Here is a 17,820-nt window from a genome sequence, read left to right as displayed (position 1 = left end):
ACAGGACTGTCTCTTACTACTGCTGACTAGCCCAATTTTAGCCGTGCTGTTAGTGCTCAGTGATTCAAAGGCGATAATCGACCGCATGGTGGCCGGCGCTTTTCGCGCCGTCGCTGGACTGCTAGGTGGTAGCTGGGGGGCTAAACGCAGTCACAATGCATCACAAAGGCCTTCGCTTTCATTATATACCACAATGCATCAGCTCGGTGTGCCCAGGGCCCACCGGTGGCGCAAAAAGCGCCGGCCGCCATGCGGGCCTGCACGTGGTGCGTAGTGCGGGCATTGCAAATATTACGATTGCGCCTGCGAATAATTTTTGCGCGATTCAAAGCCAACTTTGGCGTGCTCTGCGGACATTCCCGAGCAGGCAAGGACGTCTGGAGTATGTACTATGTAAACAAGGCGTTGTTTCCTGTAGCCTTTTGTTTTTGTCTGAAATTGCTCTTTCTGGAATTTTCTGAGTGGTGGAAAAGAACTGCTCCATTTCGATAGCATTGTGTCTATTATGTTGGCGCATAATATATTTAACGTAAACGTATCTTGGTCAATTACAAACTTTATATGCCTCTTTCTCGCACTTAGATTATGAACCGTGACGTTGTTAGCTTTGTATAGCCATTGGTGAATGGTGTGGAACACTCTTTGTGCCTCGCTTAACTCACCCGCAAGATCGCGTCGCCACGAGCTAAGCCACCAATCGCTGGGAGCCAGGAGGGATACCTATGAATCGGATGTCTAGGAAGTTCAGCCTTTGAAGCGCTAGCCGCCGTAGCTGCGGCTAGCGATTAATCCGCTGAAAGCGCTTGCGAAGAGTCTAGCAATTAAGCCGCTTTTCTGTGGATCCTTTAACGTCTGAAGAATCATGTCGTGCTTAAATGGAAATACAGTTGATCTCCTCCACGCCATCGGTAGCGAAGAGCAAACGTGCAAGCAGGGGCGCGATCGGAGATATTTTGTTCGCTGCGCGTTCTGTTCAGTTGCTGCAACGTCACAAAGTTGCAGTATGCAAAATTTGTGACAGCGGGGCGGAGAGAGCAGCCAATCAGGAAGCGGTGACCTCCCCGGAAGTTTACTTCCGTCGTTTGTCGTCTGCTTGCAAGCAGTATACTACAAAACCAAATGTTTCTCGTCTTCCAAATGAATTAAATCTTTATCTAAAAAAATGTATTTTTCTTCTCAAGCCCAAACACGTTTTCAAATAGTAGTACGTGTGACTACTGCAATTTATAACTACAAGGTTCTTTGCGTCGTCCCTAGGTGGTGTCGCGCACAGCGAGAAGGAAAAAGAAAAAAAAACAACGACGGGAAGAGTGGCGCACTTTTCAAGAGGCAGCGACAACATCCCAGTGGCACGCTGGCACCGATGATGTCGATTTCTCTGTGCAACCAACGAATTATTTGTTTCGAGAAAGAAAAACGACGCCGGAATTCACTTTCTGTCATTTCTTCGAACGCGTTTCGCAAACGTGCCATTCTGCAGCCGCAAAGGCCGCCTGTTGGATCCAATCCAATCCACCAGACGCGCCATGCGAAGCCGTATGATCGCTCCAAACTTCTCAACTCCCGTCGCGTTCGGACGAAATGCTCGGTGGGCGGATGATTGACAGGAGCGTGTCGTCATTTTGACGTCACCAAAAACGGGGCGGCGCCCCGCGGCTGGCGACGTCGGCGCGGAGTAGGCCAATCGCGCGCGCCGGTAACCGAACGAACGCGCCGAACAACCATCTCCGATCGCACCCCTGGACGAGCTGTCTAAGACACTGAAATGATGTTGAATTGTGGGGTTTTAGGTGCCACAATCACGATACGATTGTGAGGTACTCCGTAGTGGGAGGCTCCGGATTAATTTTGAGCACACGTGGGTTAACGTGCACCCAAAGCACGCTACACGTGTGTTTCTGCATTATCACCCCCATAAAAATGCGGCTGCTGCGGCCAAGATTTGATGCCGCGACCTCGTGTTTAGCAGCGCAACACTATAGCCACTAAGCAAATACGGCGGGTGAGGAATGCTATCGCATTCTCTTGGTTATCAAAGATAAATTCCGCAAAATATTATCACTGTACGAATAAGAAGACTTGAGCAGTCAGTTCTTTATACTACATTAGCTTAATGCATTTTTTGGAAGGTTCCATCTGAACATATATGGTTGGACCTTCGATTGCGTGGGGTGAAGAAATGTAAATCATGCCTGGCCAGAGGCAACCCTATCAAACTATTCAACTACACTATCAAATGTTCGTCGAAAGGCACCAGTGATGTGCCCTTGTGCGTGTTGCGTTCTCAACATCACTTATCCGACAGCACACGGACAGCTTCGCTTCATCCAAGCAACGGTGAAACCAACACGCAGCAGTGAAGTGACCCGAGCATAGAAAAAAACTGCGCAACAGTTTTCAGCGCTGCACATATTTCGTGTGTGACAGTCGGCGAAAGTGTTTGTTTTGCATAATTGAATCGTAATTTTTTATTTAGATGTTTTAAAGAATAAGGAGTCATGCCTTATGGTTGCCGTAATTTCATATTCATTATGTGGGCCTTAAAATACATCTTGCATTACTTGGTGGTGGTGGTGGTGGTGGTGGTGGTGTTGCAGAAAGCGGGGTTAGCCTGACATACATAGTCGGCAATTTATCCGCCTGAGCCTCCTGTGAGCAGAGATCAGGGGTGCGGCACCAGCTGTTAAATAGTCTCGTGTCTCGCATGAAGGCAATCAGCAGTCGTCGCACTTTCTTCCCGATTGCCGTGGGTCCTCCGGGGAAAACGACGTCTTCAAAGGTCCTGTGCGAAAGACCATTCTTTTTCAGGCTGTCGACTGTCGCTTTTCTTTCTGTGTCGAACTGAGGGCATAGCCAAATGAAATGTTCGATGTTGCCGGTATCACCACAGAAGGCAAAGCGTGGGGAAGCGCATCGTCCAGTATTGAATAACCAAGCCGGGGTGAACGCGGAGTCGCTTATGATGCTGTAAAACAGCGTTGTTTCTTCCCGAGTAAGTCCATGGGTCACACGGGCTTGGTGTGGAGTCTTGTGGATCGTCCTAAAGTGATTTCCGATTGCATCCTTAGAGTTCTGAAATATGTTTGGTGCTCTCCGTTTTGGGAGGCATATGAGCGCTATAGGCGTGCAAGCGCGTCAGATTTCTCGTTTCCTCCAAATTACATGTGAGATGGGATCCACTGAAACTTTAATTTAAATCCCTAGCTAATGAGATCTTTAATCAAAGCCTGAGATTACCTTGTAAACTTCTTTCAAGGTAGGCCACAGTGTAATAGTTGTAACGGTGACTTTGAGGTCGTCAGCTCCACGACATAAAGTGAAAAATAGACGCGTAGGTTTCGCAAAGCCGTGGTAACTGCCGCGCTTTCTATTCTTAAAGACGAAACTACGCGGTCTAGGCGGCCAGACCATGACACATTAAGGGAGGGTATGCATTATGCATAATTCCACTGGCGCAGCTATCTGTTTTTGCACACACCGATTCGTCTGTGTATACTTGTAGGAGGCTTTGAAACGTTATGCTCAAGTTGTCCAGCGCAAGAAACTCTGCTTCGGCAATTAAGATGGTACGTTTCCCGGAAGGTAGGGTACACTGAGGCTGCATGTAACGTACGAAAAAGACTATGGTGGGTCGAGGCGACTTCTTTCAGACCATTCCAATCCTAAAGATCGGAAGGTGTTCAGCGCCGCATGGAAATGGGAGCGAGTCCTTGCTTTTAGCCGCCGAAGAAGCGCCGCGCCTGCGGGGGACTCGCCCAACCTTAATAGCTGCGTCAGCGAGGCCTGAGATGCCAAAAGGCGGAGCGGAAGAGACTCTGCTTCATTACTAACCTTCTTGTTTGAATCCGCCTGATTAACCCCCACCACCAGGCGAAGTCCATTTCTGTGCACTGCCTCCAAGCTCTCGAATTGGCTCGGTGATGATGATATCACGGACATCTGATAGAGAATGCGGCTTGTTATGAGTGCAGCGTTCAGTTTAAGCATGGACGTAGGATAGCTTCCCTAACGTACACCTGCCATGCGATTAAGTGCGTTGACTCTTTGCACTGATGCAGCCACAAAACTTTCAACTGCGCGTTGCCAAAGTAGCTTGCTATCGATGGTGATGCCCAGAAATCGAACACTAGTGGCACAATGAATTGGATTGCTTCTAATATTCAGTGCCAGGCGTGTTGACTTCCGCCTCACTCCCGGGAAAGGCATGAAGGTAGATTTTTCCGCTGATAAAGATAGGTCAAGAGTCGATAAGTGGCGTTCAGTGATAGAGATTGCGCCCTGGGCTATCCGGGCCAAACGTTTGTGTTGGTACCCCGAGATCGAAGTTCAGGTGTCATTTGCGTAGATGGACATTTTACCTTCCGTTCAACCTACTTTCAGTGCGTTTGGAAAGCTGGCCATGGCAGCGTTAAAAAGCAAGGGAGATAGGACACTTCCTTCTGGGGTGCCGAGGAAAATGCGTCGATTTTCGCTCATTATATTTCCGAGCTTAACCTGGACACATCGATCACTAAGAAATTCGGGGACTAATCGAAGAGCATTTCCCGAGAAGTCCATGGCTTGGAGCCCGTTGATGATGGCTGTATGAAGCGTACAGTCGTATGCTTTGGCAAAGTCTGTAACTATGGCGAGTGACGAAAGGCCGTCGACGCGATGGTGCTCGTTGTGGCTTAGTAAGTCCAAGGTACTGTCCTGGGCATTCAACTGTGGACGAAGTCCGGTCATAGACGGTGGCAGTCTACTTCTTTGCTCAAGGTACCAAGTTAACCTCGTACATATATTTCCGTCAACTTTGATAGACATGATTTTAAAGAAATTGTGGGGTTTTACGTGCCAAAACCACCTTCTGATTACGAGGCACGCCGTAGAGGGGTACTCCGGAAATTTGGACTACCTGGGGTTCTTTAACGTGCACCTAAATCTAAGTACACGGGTGTTTTCGCATTTCGCCCCCTGACATGATGTTAGCCATACTGGCCGATGTGAAGTAAAGTTCGCAGGACGATTTCCGGACATGAGTAGTGGCAACACCCGCGCTGTCTTCCTAGCTTCTGGGATCTCTCCTGTGCTCCAGACGTGACTAAATATGTCCAGAATGGCTCGTATTCACTCGTATGACAGATTTGTCAGCATCTGATTGCTGATCATACCGGGACCCACACCACAACGTCTTCTTAATTTGCTAAGTGCCAAATCTATCTCACGAAAGGTGAATGGCGTATCCTTCGTATGGAATGATGGAGATGACAGAGGCTTCGCCACTCCAGCGGATATGCCAGATGTGTATACATCTGCAAAATATTCTGCAAGAGTTTGTAAGTATTTTCCGCGCTTTAAAGCAAGTGCTTCGTATGACCTATGCGGGCGAATTTTTCGGGATAGGCTATCGACTACTCCCCATATCCTTGCCATGGGAGTAAACGACGATAAGCTCTCACAGAAAGCAGCCAATTGAACTCGTCTTAGCCTTTTTGTGTAACGAGGGATATGACAGCGTCTATCTTGTTAAATTCAGTTTTTGCAGAGGAATTTTTCTTTTTTTCTCATTAGTTCCCACTCTGCTCTCGTATAGCCGATGCGAACAGGTTATTTTGTTTCAAACCAGGAGTAGGTAAAAGATCTGGCAGTTTCAACATCGACGTAGCCACTCTCTTGCTCCGCAACATATCGGCGAACAGCTCACCAGGGGATTCATCCAACGCTTCTCTGTATGTGTCCCAGTGTGTGACAGTACAAAATTGTCGACCAGCAAATCCAGTGATGATGGTGAAGATCGGGAAGTGGTCGCGGCCCATCCTGTCTGGGGCCGTTGTCGATGATACCAAAAGGTCTCTAGAGTGTAACACGAGGCCTATGGCACTCCGTGAATCTGGTGGCCTGAAGGAAGTCGGTTTGCCATCGTTCGCCACACATAAGTCTGTAGCATCGCTCTGTTGCGACAATTTCCTTGCCTCGAAAATCTATAATCTTATCGCCCCAAAGTGAATGATGTACCTTAAAATTACCACAGATTATTCTAGGAGAGGGGCAACGAATGCAAAAGTACTTTAGAAACGACTCCATGGAGACCTTCCTTTGTGGACTTATATACACCGACACACCACTGAGTGTCGGTTTCATAGCCACACTTGCACAACGGTGACTTCCAAGGAGGGAGAACAGAGGTCTTGCTCTGGCAGGGCTACATGAGGCATTCCTGGCCTAATTGCACTTCCATTTGCAAATGATGGTATTCTCGGATTGCTATGTCTGATGTACCGTGGGACCATCCTTCGATTTGGGAGAGAGTGGCCTTTAGAGAGCTAAAATTGGTTTAGGGATGTCACCAAGGAAAAGGCCAAGTTCGCACAGACGCTGCAGAATACCGGCGCAGTTCCATTGCTCGATTAAGGGCACTTTTGAACGACGGAATGGACCATTACTTGTTGAAGGTCATACTCATTTTTATTTTTCATAACCTTTCAGGAGATAAAGTTAACCTGAAATAAAAAGAAGATCGCTTGTAAAATCGAACAGATAGATGCCCCCTTTCCTTTCAAACTGACATGTTCATGCCCAATCTTAACAATGAAGCCTACGTAGAGCTTACAGATCATTGTGCTACCAACGACATCTGTGTTATATGTATAAAGATGCCCTAGCCTGGTGCAACTTGTGGTGTTTTATTGCGCCTTTACTCATTAACTGTCGCTTTTTTATGTCCAACAAAATGGTACTTGCGCATTCATGTCATATGGTATGATGCATTTTTCTCTCTCGATAGCGTCTTATACATCTGTTTTATCGAAGTACAACATGAGAGCTGTTATTTTTTGCATCACTAAATTCCCCTGAAGGAATACGTAATGCAGAAACGCACAATTCCTGCAGAATCCTTCCTTAGGTTCGCGTGGCGCATTTATCACGCCGGAACAACTAATTAGGCGCAAAGAAAAACACGCTTATATACATGTGTAAACGTTGGTACACATCACGCTTGCAATGCGCGAAGAGAGGGAGCTACCCAACCTTAACAAGCGTGATATCTAAGCGTGACAAAACTCCGCGCGTAGAATAGGCGTGTAAAAATTCTTCGCGCTCACGCTTTCTAAGCGTGACATTACTTAATATGTACTTGCCTGCAACGCTCTGCGCTCTTCTTGGAGGCGGAAGTTGCACCTCTCGAGGTCCTCCAACCGGTAGCGGAAGTCTGCGGCAGCCTTTAGGGATGCGAGGGAGCCCCTTTGCACACCTGCCGGCCGGTGTGCATTCCAAAGGCTCTCCCGGTAGCGTTCTGTTCCAGAGTCGATAGACGTATTCCATTGATTGCGTCCACAGCGGCGCACTTTTTCTCGGTGCAACTGTCAGCTACTCATCCATTCACCGGCACACGCTGCGAAGCACTTGACCACCACAAGTGCACAACTCGCTCGAAAAAGTTTATTCAATGCTTGGTGCGTACCATGCGCTAAATTTTACTACGTTGCTGTGTTGCTTCACTGCAATGACAATTTTCTTGGCCTGCGAAAAACCCGTTATTAATCTAAACTTGCGCTTAAGTTTGCCTTATAAAACTGAACGTTTTACAAGATAAGGGAGGACATACTCTCAGAAATAAATATCTCCTTCAAGTCCGAGTAATCTTGACTGGTCAAAGGAATAACGACGTTTCTTTTAGGCTGCAGATATGTTTAAACGAGTCCATTGCGCTTGTGAATGCCGCACGTATTTATGAGATGGCCAACTGGGGTCATATAACGTAAAACTATTCCAATATGTTTTTATTCCAATCTCCTGACGTCAAATTTGCGTAACCGCCGACGCAAGCATCAGACGATCACCCGCAGGGTTGTCTCAACACACCAATTAAACCCTCTCCTCGTTCGTAGCAGGTCAATTTTGTTTGCTTGAAAAACGAATATCATTGCCTACACTGAGCGGCTTGTCTTATTTAATCGGCTTACAAGCGGTGAGGAGCACGCTCAAGTGGAGAGGAATTTGACGGGGCCGAATCACTACTCTGAATATCGATAACCGGTTGAAGAGGGTGGTGCCGGCGTTTGCGATTGGTCCGCTTTCCCTTACTTAGCTTACGGTGGCTTGTGGACAATCGCGGTGGCATGCAACGGAAGCTTAAGAAGGAAACTAAAATGTATCCTCCGCAAAGAAGAGTTGGCAGAACGAGGACGTAAACGTGACGAAAGTGCTCGGAAACGTTACACGGCCGCACAAAAAAATTTATTACACGCAAATAAACCCATGCTCTCCGGCAGGTGCGAGTAGCCAGTGCCTGAGCGATCGGCGACAGCCATCTTTTCTTTCGGAATGGGGCAGCCTGCGGCTATTCAGAAGAAAATTGAGTTTTGTTCGGCATATTGTTAATGCATCTTTAACGTGTAAACGTCACTTTGACGCGGTGAATTTTTGTGGTTTTAAATAAATTATGGGGTTTTACGTGCCAAAACCACTTTCTGATTATGAGGCACGCCGTAGTGGAGGACTCCGGAAATTTCGACCCCCTGGGGTTCTTTAACGTGCACCTAAATCTAAGCACATGGGCGTTTTCGAATTTCGCCCCCATCGAAATGCGGCCGCCGTGGCCGCGATTTGATCCCGCGACCTCGTGCTCAGCAGCCTAACACCATAGGCACTGAGCAACCACGGCGGGTTTTGCGGTTTTGCGACGTCGCGTGACAGGCAGGTGAAGTGGGTGCAGCCCGAAAACTTTTGACCAATAGCCGAGGGCTAATGGTGAAAATGCGTCGAATCAGAAATAACAATTTTTCTTTTGTTCGGTCAAAACATACATAACCAGTTTGTACACGTCACATCAGATGGGGAGCTATCGCGGTTTTCGTGACGTCGCGTGACAGACAGGCGAAGCGGGGGTGGTCAAAAAAATTTTTACCAATCGTGTAGGGCTGATTGCAGAATTGGAATAGAAAAGTTTGGAATACTTTTACGTTATGGCACCCCTGCTTTCAGTAATATTTGCGTAGATCACGTGACAAATATTCGACAGGAGGGGCTTTATCCACAAAAGATATTCAGATAAGTTAGAGCAAGAAATATTGGTCTGAGCTGGTTCGCGAAATAGAAATTAACGCTCAGAATTAGGCGATGGACGCGAAGTCTGAAATAAAAATTTTATGATTAGCTTGCAGGATGGAGACGCTGCGGGATGGTTGTAATGTTATATTGAAAGCTATGTCGAATTTCATGAAGATGTGGTAGTCAGCAAGCCGTGCAATGTGTTTCAGAGTTCTCTAAAAGATGGCCCCGTTTGCGCTTTATTGTTAATAAAGGAGTTATAGCGCTTCATGCGGACAACGTAAATCTTTGCTACAGATCTCTCAGTTTCATTGGACTGTGCGACACACTGTGAAGGTTGTAAAGCGCCTCACCACATGTGCGCGGATAGTTATTTCTGTCAAATGTTCACATCCTTTCGCCTGTATACTTTTTTACCCTTTCCCCAAATACAGGATATACCAACTAAACATTTGTTCGGATTAACCCACTCTCTTTCCTTTCATATTTCTATCGCTCAATGCGCGACCTTCAAGGTATAGTGCTAACTTTCATCTGAAAGATAGTCTCAGCACCTCTCAGCGCCACAGAATTATTTAGCGTTGAGAATGTCGCCGGCGTCTATACTTAACACATCTCAAGAAAAGAAGAAAAAAAACTTTCAATAATTTATTTACTTACCAATTTCTTCCCTATGCCTAGAGGACATCATTTCCAGACGCTCATCAAGCCGCTCGAGGTTGGCTTCCAGGCGTGCGCAGACGTTTTCTTTGGCTCTTAACTGTTCCAACAGAAGCATGTTCTCTTCCAGAAGCGTATAGTAACTGTCCTCCGCGTGCTTCGTTTCACTGGCCTCCTGGCATGGCTTTGGCTCGAATTGATCGTCAATTTCTCCGGAACCACTGTCGATAAGCCATGTCACTTCGGGATGTGCAAAACCCGTCTCGGCAGATCCAACACTGACAGTTCGGGGCCTGGACGCGGTACAGCCATTTTTGTTGCCAGAGCTGCATAAGTCCGGTTCAGAATTAGCTCGAGAGCGGGAGACCTCCTTTTTGTCTTCGGGCACCAAGAGAGTATCAGGCTTCATTGAAGGCAAAGAGCTCGTTGAAGCTCGTGACTGCAGTGCGTTGCTGGGCTCGACAACGCTTGACTCTGATCTGGACAGGACGCGAACATTCCCAGGCGCTGCTTTGTCCCCATTCCGGCCCGTTGTCTGCAGACTGGCGTCCAGTAATGCTATGGTGGAGAACTCCGGAACGACACCCTTTTTGGTTTCCCACTCGTACAATTTTTTGGTGAAAGCGTTAGAAATCCCTTCGAATCGAAATTCTCCAGCGGAAGTTCGCACAAGCACCTCATTGCTGCTCGCCGGTGCATTCAGGAGCGCCTGTCGAAGCCTGTGCAAGCGCACTGAGCGTTCTTGAAACTTATGCGTTTCTCGAGACAGACGCTCTTTTTCACGTTCCATTTTTTGCAACTCGCGATTCACCCAGGTGAGGTCCTTCTTCTTGTCGGGACGCGGCGCTTTGGTTTTATCTCGCGTGCCCTTGTTTGCAACCACAGTAGTACGATGTGGCACCGAGGATTTGCGGATAGGCCTTGGACTTCTGCCGGACTTGGCAGCTTTCATTCTTTCCCATTCCAATATCTTCTGGTTGAAATCCTCGCTGAGGTTTCGTTGAAGCTCTTGAACCAGGCTTGATACTGGTGCCGTAGACGAATGACACAATGAAGTCGGATTGCTGGACAGTGCCTCGGCAGCATCTTCGGAGCGCCGAGGAGCTGGTCGTTCGCCTGTTTTAAATCAAACAAAAACAAAGTAGCAAAGTCAGGACACACTGAGATAAAAGTAAAAAAAAAAGCTTGTTTGGAGGCAGTGACATAACGGTGACTGCTCATATTGATACTGCTTTCTTTCAGGAGTTCAACTATTGTCTCCAGCGTTTTCACCGCGATGAATCTTCGCATTGCAAACAAAAAAAATTAAATTATGAGGTTCAACGTGCCAAAACCACTTTCTGATTATGAGGCACACCGTAGTGGAGGACTCCGGAAATTTTGATCACCTGGGGTTCTTTAACGTGCACCTAAATCTAAGTACACGGGTGTTTCCGCATTTCGCCCCCATCGATATGCGGCCGCCATGGCCGGGATTCGATCCCGCTACCTCTTGCTCAGCAGCCCGACACCATTTTGCAAACAAAGATAGCAGAATAAAGCGTCAAATAATAAACTTCAATTCAAAAGCATTATAAAGGGATATAGAAGGTTAATAAGAGAAATAATGAGTACATATGCTGCGTACTGGTGCCACGGCAAAACAGTGAGGCGTTGGTGAATACCGTTGCTAATTGTATAACTCACTGTGAACGCTTTATGTGATTTTATTGGAAATCATGTGGAACGGCTTACCTTCGCATGCACCTAAGTCGTCGAAATCGAAGACCAATGTTGTAGACAAGGGGCTAGACGGGTTAGAAGCGCCGGGTGGCTCCTCTTCCTTTTTGTCCTGTGTAGCTCCTGAAAAGACCTTTTTTACGCGGTTCCAGCGAGACTTCCGCTGCGACTGCGGTGATTGTGGAGAGGGCGCATTGCTCCGCTCCGAAGCAGTGAGGGTGAACTTTGATACCTCGTGCTCGGATGGGCATGAAACTTGTTGCTGAAGCCTTGACTTTTGGTTAGTCTCGCATTCAACATCAAGCTGATTAGCTACACTTTGTATATGACTCTGTGATTTTGAATGTTCCTTCGGCAAGAACTGCAGATCATCTGAAGTTCTTGAGTTCCTTGAAGAAGAGCCCAGCTGGTCGGAGGCCTTACGCCTACGGACTTCTCTTCTGCGTGATGCCAAACTATCTTCTGGATCGCTGGGAACGCCACAGTTTGTAGGGTCCGAGTCGACTCTCAAGTCGGCCCGTGTTGGCGTCTGTGAAGAGCCAGATTTGGCATTTCTCGAAGGCTGCTGCCTCTTGACGGTCTCACGTCCTGTCTGGATCAGGTTCTTCACTCTACCCCATGCGCTTTTAGGAACTTTCTTGCATAGTTCTCTTGAACCGTACGAATCGCCAACATCCGGGTACAGTGAGTCTGAGTCTACGGAGGAAAACAAAGAAGTGCGAATTGCCCGGAGTGAGGTCTGGAAGATCCACAGGCCATTTTCACAAAGCACTGTCACGCTAGAGGGCTTCGAAAGAACAGGCGTGGACCAATCGCAAGTGCGAATTAGTGGCCCTTGTGACTGTGAATGTGAATTCAATGTGTTACGAAGCTTTGTGAATTCGGCCCTGTATTGACCACGAATGAAAGTGATGCGTTTCACAGTGCAAATGAACAGAGTCTGAGGGTTTCGTTCGAAATATACAAAAGCGATGATATTTTTGACTAACAATGTATTTGAACCACTCCTTTTCCGCCTTCTCCTGTGTGAAGTAGTAAAGCAAATGCTACTTTCGTTAACCATTCCTACTTTCCTATCCTTCCTTCCTTAAATAGAGGACTTCTTCCGAGGCTCCAGAGAAGATAAATGCAAATCTGTTTCTTTCTTCTTTTTTTGTCGGATATGCGGTAAGGGGGCATAATCACAGCATTTTCACGAGGGAGACAGATAGCATTCCCACGAGCTGGATTACGGAATCGTCGAATGCACATGGCAGCCATTATTTTACGTATTTGCATTTCACAACTTTTAAAAACTTATTCTGCGCAAGATGAATCAGCGAGGCGATTCAACTTTACAGACAACAGATCTTAGTTTGAAGTCGTCCTGGACGTAGTTGACATCTCTGTTATTGGTGACGCAAGAACCGCTGTCGCTATCTTGGACTTTGAGACCGAATTCAGAAAGCCTTTCACTCGCAAGTCCCCTTTGCCATTGGCAGACCACCTTCGGTAATAATATGTCCAACATCATGACTGGCTTGCATCTGCTCTTGCGTATAGTTCTAGTGTAAGAAATTATTCGTGAATATGAGCCCTGATATACGTATTTAATTGAGCCGACCATATCAGACGCAAAGAGGGCACAAACCGCACTCATCAGCAAACTGTGCTACCACATATTTGTTGGGACACACCATGGAACACTTGCCTAAAGCACGGGAACGGACTCTTGTCGGTGCGTTTACGCTGTCTACCATTTAAGCCACTGGTTGGAGACAATTTGATAATATCGTGATGTGAACCGGTCACCGCTCCTCGTGCTTGTCTGTATGCAGCTGACTTTTGACTGCTCCCTTTTATCAGCGACACCACGCTACGTTACGTGAGCCTCAGAAGATTTCAAGATGGAGACGCAATGACCTTCCTTATCGCATCGCATGATTAATGGCTCATTGCAGTGACTTTCTTCTTCACACAGACGGCAGCACGATTAGCGGTAGCATGCCAATAAGGCACCGCTTGCAGAGGTGGAAATAATTTGCTGAGAACGTTAGGCTGGCTGTTTTTTCACGTGGTTGAACTTTCTGAAAATGTCCCTTAGGGCAAGCTATGTTCGGAATCCTCTATATTCAAGAAATCGGATCTTGTAAATCTGTTTCTTTCTTTTTGTTCCTTTTGTCGGATACGCGGAAAGGGGGCATAATCACAGCATAACTATCACCTGCTTGTTGGCAGGTTGTAGTTTTATGCGACAAGATGCAGATGATTAGGGGGCAACCTCTTTACATCTGCAGAAATGAATCTAGGCTCATAATCAATTTTTTTCTTTTGTAGGTGCTATCAAAGATTCACCACAGCCGGGGTGATCGCTTCCTTATCACGCAGATCGCTATCCTGAGTGCCCGGCACCGGTACGCCGGCCCTAGAGGAAACGGTGCTATGTAAGACAAGCGATATCTTTTTTTGGGGGGGGGGGGTGGACAGTCAGTGGCGTAGCAACAGGGGGGGCAGGGGGGCCGTGGGCCCCGGGTGCAAGGGGCCAGTGGGGGGGGGGGGGGGTGTCATATACGTCTGAAGACACCCCTCTTTCCGCCGGCTAAACCCGGGGAGGGGGGGGGGGGTTGACAGAAGACCTATGGGCCCCGGGTGCCAGACGACCTAGCTACGCCACTGGGGACAGTGCCTTACTTATTTTTGTTTAAGAGTTCTTTACAGTGACATAATTAATTTACCTAAATGACAGTGGCACTTGGAGTCCAACACTGTCTTCTTGCACGCGTCTCTCACGCAGCTTGGCGAGGTTGAAGAAGACTTGCGGCGCACAGGTTCCCCTGGTCGCAGAGTTGCATGAGTCGTACTGCCTGTGGACCATGAACTGGCGTTAGGGCACACCAGATTCACGAGCAGTTTCAGCTCAATGATAACTAGCTAAAAGCGCGTTGTCAGGAAGGGAGGCGCCTTGAAGATTTATCCGTGCTCTTTTCTTTATTACATTTAATTTTAGCGTAGATGAAAACAAAAAAAAACAACAAAAAATGCTGTATACAAAGCGCACTTCGTGCGCGAAAGAGGTTCGAGAGAGCAAGCATCGGCCAGTGTTTATGGGAACATAACACTACGGAAGGCGGTCAAGCCAAACTGCGTGAATTCGTCCCCAAAAGTATGGCAGAGTTCGTATTCCTGTCGTCGTTTGCCACATTGTGACGAGTACACGCGCCGGAAAGGCTTGTGTAAGAGCTGATGCCTACTCTTGTGAATCAGCATAAAGACAAAAAAAAAACACGATGTAACATCGTTTTTTTCAAAGTTTCATTACATGGGCACACTATTGCAAATGTATGGTAGCTGCATTATTATTTCTGGCTCAAGCCACTTTGTTAAGTCAAGCTGGTTACAACAAAACAAATATTGCATCAGTTCGATAGCCCTGAACATTTATAGGCTGATGGTTATCACCTGCAACGATTATCGTTGTAACGGGCTCAATAGAACTCTGTATACTTTGAATTTATGCACCGTGACGTCTGTATCATAATATGACCATTAAAAAATTCATGTGCAGAGAGTTTACTGTGGCAGACCGATTTACGACAATACAATAAAAAGCTTTCCAGCCAATGTACTCGGTTTACTATACACAACACGATACCGCTGCTTAGTTATGCTGTGCCATGAAATCAATCGAAACTTCATATATTTTTCTGTCAAGCCTGAATGACACTGTGGAGGAGGGAATGCGCAATGGCCGTGCAACCCAGACACAGTATTAATCAATCCATCCACTTCTTGCAGAGGTAAATAATGTGATGCTTCTACAGGCCCCCAAATGGACATTATCAACACTATGAAAGAATTTCATGCTTTACGACATGAACAAAATGGCTTATTCAGTCCGGCGGAATGACGGCTGCTAGGAACGTTGTTCGGAGACACACTGACCGTACTGTGAGGGCGCAATAAAAGTAAGAATAAATAAATAAACAAATTTTATAAATAAATAATTAAATAACTACATATATAAATAAGTAAACTCTGCACCTTTTTTGCATAATTGGTGCAAGATGCGATGCTTTTCACCACGCAGCGGGAGTCTAAATATTCCGTCGCCACCACACTCGGGGTCCCAAATGAAGTATGCCAATGCGAAGAAGCATAGATGTGTGTTTTCCTTTCTTTCTTTCTTTCTTTCTTTCTTTCTTTCTTTCTTTCTTTCTTTCTTTCTTTCTTTCTTTCTTTCTTTCTTTCTTTCTTTCTTTCTTTCTTTCTTTCTTTCTTTCTTTCTTTCCTTCTTTCTTTCTTTCTTTCTTTCTTTCTTTCTTTCTTTCTTTCTTTCTTTCTTTTGCTCGCATGCCTTGCATACATGTGCACTCACCGTGTATGCGTGTGCGCTCGCCGGAGAACGTTCCGAAAGCTTTGTTTGTGCAAAGGTGAACAGTGTAGCTCAAGTTTCGAATTCTCAAAGCTTTTCATTCGCAAGTGGTATTTGTCATTGGCCGGTGGCTTTCACTAAAAATATATCCAGCTTCAGGATTGGTTGGCATCGGCCCTTACGAACAATCTAGCGTAAGATATTTTAGTGGATCAGTGCCCGTATTCACAGAATGCTCTTATGCTAGAATTGTTCGCAAGAGCAAATGCCAAATAATCATGATGCCGGACATAAAATTAGCGAATGCGACCAGCCAATGGCAAAAAAAAACACGACTAAAAAGCTTTGCGAATTCGATCGCAGTACTTTGGTCAATACCACAAGATGGTTGGCTTCTTATACTCTGGAAAAATTTAATTCATGACATCGCTTTCTTAGCGCACACCCACGGAAATGACGGTACGCACATAATCATTGTAGTTGTCATATTATAACTATGTATGCAGTTATAATCAATGGTGTGGTTTGACGTCCTAGGGCTGAAATGTGCGCTGTGAGGAGACGCCGTAGTGAAGAACTCCGGGTTAGTGCTGACAAACGTGCGTTACTTAACGTGCCCTATATCTAAACGCATAATCATTTTTGCGTTCCGCCCCTTCAAAATGCGGCCGCAGCACCCTGGATTTGGTCCGGCGACCGAAACAGAAGAAAGCTCACCTGGTCTGAAGACTTCGCCCTGCATCCTGCCAGGAAAACTTTCTTCCGACCAAGAGCACGACTGCGGCGGGAGATCGGGGCTACCAGCATCCCAGGCTGCAGGCCATCCGTCAGTGACAGGGACGGCGAGACCTTCGTCCTGAAACGAACCCCCGTCCGAGGCACTCGTGCATGCGAGGGCTCCTTTGGAAGTGCCTTCGCATTCGGTCGCTGACCGTTCGAGGCCCAAGGCTTCTTTAACTCGGGACCAGTTAGGGAACCGCTTGCTCTTTATGCTCCTAGAGTCGGAGAAGTCATCCTGGGTCCCAACAGATTTGCTTCTTTCTCGCGATCGGCAGCAGCCTCTAGAGCGGAGTGCGACCTGCGTCCTGCTCCTGTGCACGCCATCCTCGAGCACTCCGAGTGCCCGCGTGGCAGAGCTCCCTCCTGGACTCGGGGTACGATACGACGCCCGGCGCTCCTCGAGACCGTAGTCAGGATCCAGCAGTCTCTGCATATCATGCAGGTCCTTCATGTCTTCCAAGTATTGCACGCGCCTTTGAAGTTTATGGTTCTGTTCCTTCAGATCACCAAGCTGTTCCATTAGCTTGCATAGGTTGTCCAGGTGATCCAGACCAACCTTGGGCTTTGCCTGCACGCACGTGATGGATAGAATAAGTATCTGGTCGGCGCTTGTCGTGTGGCCGGGTATGTTGTGGCACAATTGTCTGTTTAGAAAAACTTGTGCCTAAAATAACATGTTGCAGAATTCGTAGAAATTTGAGAATTCTGGATTTGCAGGGTACACAGATCAATATTTGATGTAACGTTGTCGTAACGTTGTCTGCAGTGAACGTGAAGCAAAGTCACTAAGTCGCTTGAGCTAATTACCAACCTTACTTGGATTACAAGGCTAGAAAACAATATACGACGTCAAAAAAAAAACTGTCTGTCGTGCTTCCCAAAAAGCGGTGGCGTCATCTTCGATTGGCCTTGTCTCTGCGACCGTTTGCTTTGAGCCCGCATTAACAGGCGGGCAGACCATCGTTTTTCGCTCCTCTCATTTTGCAGTAGCTTGCAGGGCTTATTATTGTCATTGGTTCCATACTAAACCAGGTGAGCCTCACCAGTCGCCAGGTTGTAAAACGAACGCGTTCCTTATTATTACTGCCCGCGAGGTAGCTGTCAATCAATGTTTCACAGCGAGGGACACGTGTACCCCCCGCTATGGCTATCGTGTAGCGCTTGGGCAGGAGCCAGCTGATTCGGCACAAGCGTTTCCCACAAACGGTGTAAGCGCATGGCGGGCGGAGCGCTCACCGTTCTCGCTTTCTGGACAAGTATTCTGAGGACTTCCCTAGTGC

The 17,820-nt window shown here is 47.1% G+C and overlaps 2 protein-coding genes across 9 annotated transcripts in view; one reads left to right on the top strand and one right to left on the bottom strand.

The window, feature by feature from the left end:
* The window catches only part of LOC135911508 (cytochrome P450 3A5-like), a 197,435-nt gene that overhangs the window by 2,888 nt on the left and 176,727 nt on the right, over positions 1-17,820 (top strand). For 3 of the 7 annotated variants that reach the window (XM_065443843.1, XM_065443839.1, XM_065443858.2), the window contains exon 2: positions 13,726-13,832. The exons of the other annotated variants lie outside the window; for them this stretch is intronic. In XM_065443843.1, the coding sequence (XP_065299915.1) occupies positions 13,726-13,832 (107 nt within the window). The remainder of the gene's footprint in view (positions 1-13,725; positions 13,833-17,820) is intronic. 7 annotated transcript variants of the gene reach the window in all.
* LOC135911497 (uro-adherence factor A-like) overlaps positions 1-17,820 on the bottom strand; it is a 97,238-nt gene that overhangs the window by 38,943 nt on the left and 40,475 nt on the right. The window contains exons 4-8 of one of the 2 annotated variants that reach the window (XM_065443825.1): positions 16,478-17,108; positions 14,124-14,252; positions 11,425-12,105; positions 9,691-10,806; positions 7,119-7,273 (exon numbers count right to left, since the gene is read on the bottom strand). In XM_065443825.1, the coding sequence (XP_065299897.1) occupies positions 7,119-7,273; positions 9,691-10,806; positions 11,425-12,105; positions 14,124-14,252; positions 16,478-17,108 (2,712 nt within the window). The remainder of the gene's footprint in view (positions 1-7,118; positions 7,274-9,690; positions 10,807-11,424; positions 12,106-14,123; positions 14,253-16,477; positions 17,109-17,820) is intronic. The other variant, XM_065443833.1, reaches the window with a different exon arrangement.

The sequence above is a fragment of the Dermacentor albipictus genome, chromosome 1, assembly GCF_038994185.2.
Source record: "Dermacentor albipictus isolate Rhodes 1998 colony chromosome 1, USDA_Dalb.pri_finalv2, whole genome shotgun sequence".
Classification (NCBI taxonomy): domain Eukaryota; kingdom Metazoa; phylum Arthropoda; class Arachnida; order Ixodida; family Ixodidae; genus Dermacentor; species Dermacentor albipictus.
Note: the sequence above shows the minus strand (reverse complement) of the source record. Positions and strands in the feature narration are given on the sequence as shown.